General features: G+C 38.0%; 1 protein-coding gene across 1 annotated transcript; it reads right to left on the bottom strand.

Moving 5' to 3' along the window:
* Window positions 1–228: 228 nt before the first annotated feature.
* On the bottom strand, window positions 229–597 carry LOC143022861 (uncharacterized). The gene has a single exon (XM_076181245.1). It carries the CDS (start codon window positions 595–597, stop codon window positions 229–231), a length of 369 nt encoding a protein of 122 aa, XP_076037360.1.
* Between the last annotated feature and the right edge of the window lie 491 nt (window positions 598–1088).

Consider the following 1088-nt stretch of genomic DNA (forward strand, 5'->3'; position numbering starts at 1 on the left):
TTTATTTAAAGCATATGCACATTAGCTACATTCTATTTGTTTGCCAAGGGACAGCCCCTTCCCCTAGAAAATAGGACAGAAATTGATTACGCACTTCTTTGGCATCTTGTGAAGAATTTCTTGTATGACCTCTTTGGAACTCAACCATGGTGACCTCAGGGGGTGTTCTGCCTTGGGATTCGCAATCTAGATCCTCTTGAGGGAGATAAGTACTGCAACATTTGCGTCTTAAGTAGTTATGCAAGACGCAACCTTTTCGATGCTCTTAATGTTCAAATTTATTGGCTTTGAAAAGATTCCGAATCGCGAACTCATTATGCCGAAAACATTTTCGATTACTCGCCGTGCTCTGGATAATCTGTAGTTGAAAATACGGCGTTCTTGAGTTAGCTCCTTTGCAGCGAAAGGCTTGAGAAAATCTGTCCTCAAAGCGAATGCCTCGTCTCCAATGAAAACATAAGGTAGACTTTTTGAGCTATTAGCTGGAGCACTTGGTTGTGGTAGATTAAGTTTTCCAGCAGCAAGCCGTTCACTAAATTTTGTATTTTCTAACACTCTGCCATCAGATACACGACCATTGGTCCCAGCATCGCACATCAGAAATTCATAGCTTGCATTTGCAAGGCCTAATAATACGATACTATTAAAGCCTTTATAGTTCCAGTAGAATAAACCAGAACCAGTTGGAGGAATGATTGATATGTGCTTGCCATCTAGGTATCCACAGCAGTTTGCAAAGTTCCATCTATGTTCGAATTCATTGCTAATTGCCTTCCATTCCTCTTCAGTTCTGGGAAGCTGAAAAAAGACAATCTATTATAATTTTTTCATCCAAAATTAGACCAAAAACAGGTTTTAACCCTTGAAGGTAGTAAGAGCACATTCGGAGCTACTTAGACCTAAAACAGGCTAAAATTATTTAATTCATCCAGATTTATCCCAAATCACCGAAAATGGATCCTATAGGCATTTTCCCGATCCTATAAACTTTATTATTCAATAATTTAAAAAAAAAAAAATATTGTTGATAGAAAGTAAAACCAGAAACACATAAGGTTGATTTTTGTGATCATGTGTGCCCATTTTAC

The sequence above is a fragment of the Oratosquilla oratoria genome, unplaced genomic scaffold, assembly GCF_046742065.1.
Source record: "Oratosquilla oratoria isolate Oo_2021 unplaced genomic scaffold, ASM4674206v1 SCAFFOLD208, whole genome shotgun sequence".
Classification (NCBI taxonomy): Eukaryota; Metazoa; Arthropoda; class Malacostraca; order Stomatopoda; family Squillidae; genus Oratosquilla; species Oratosquilla oratoria.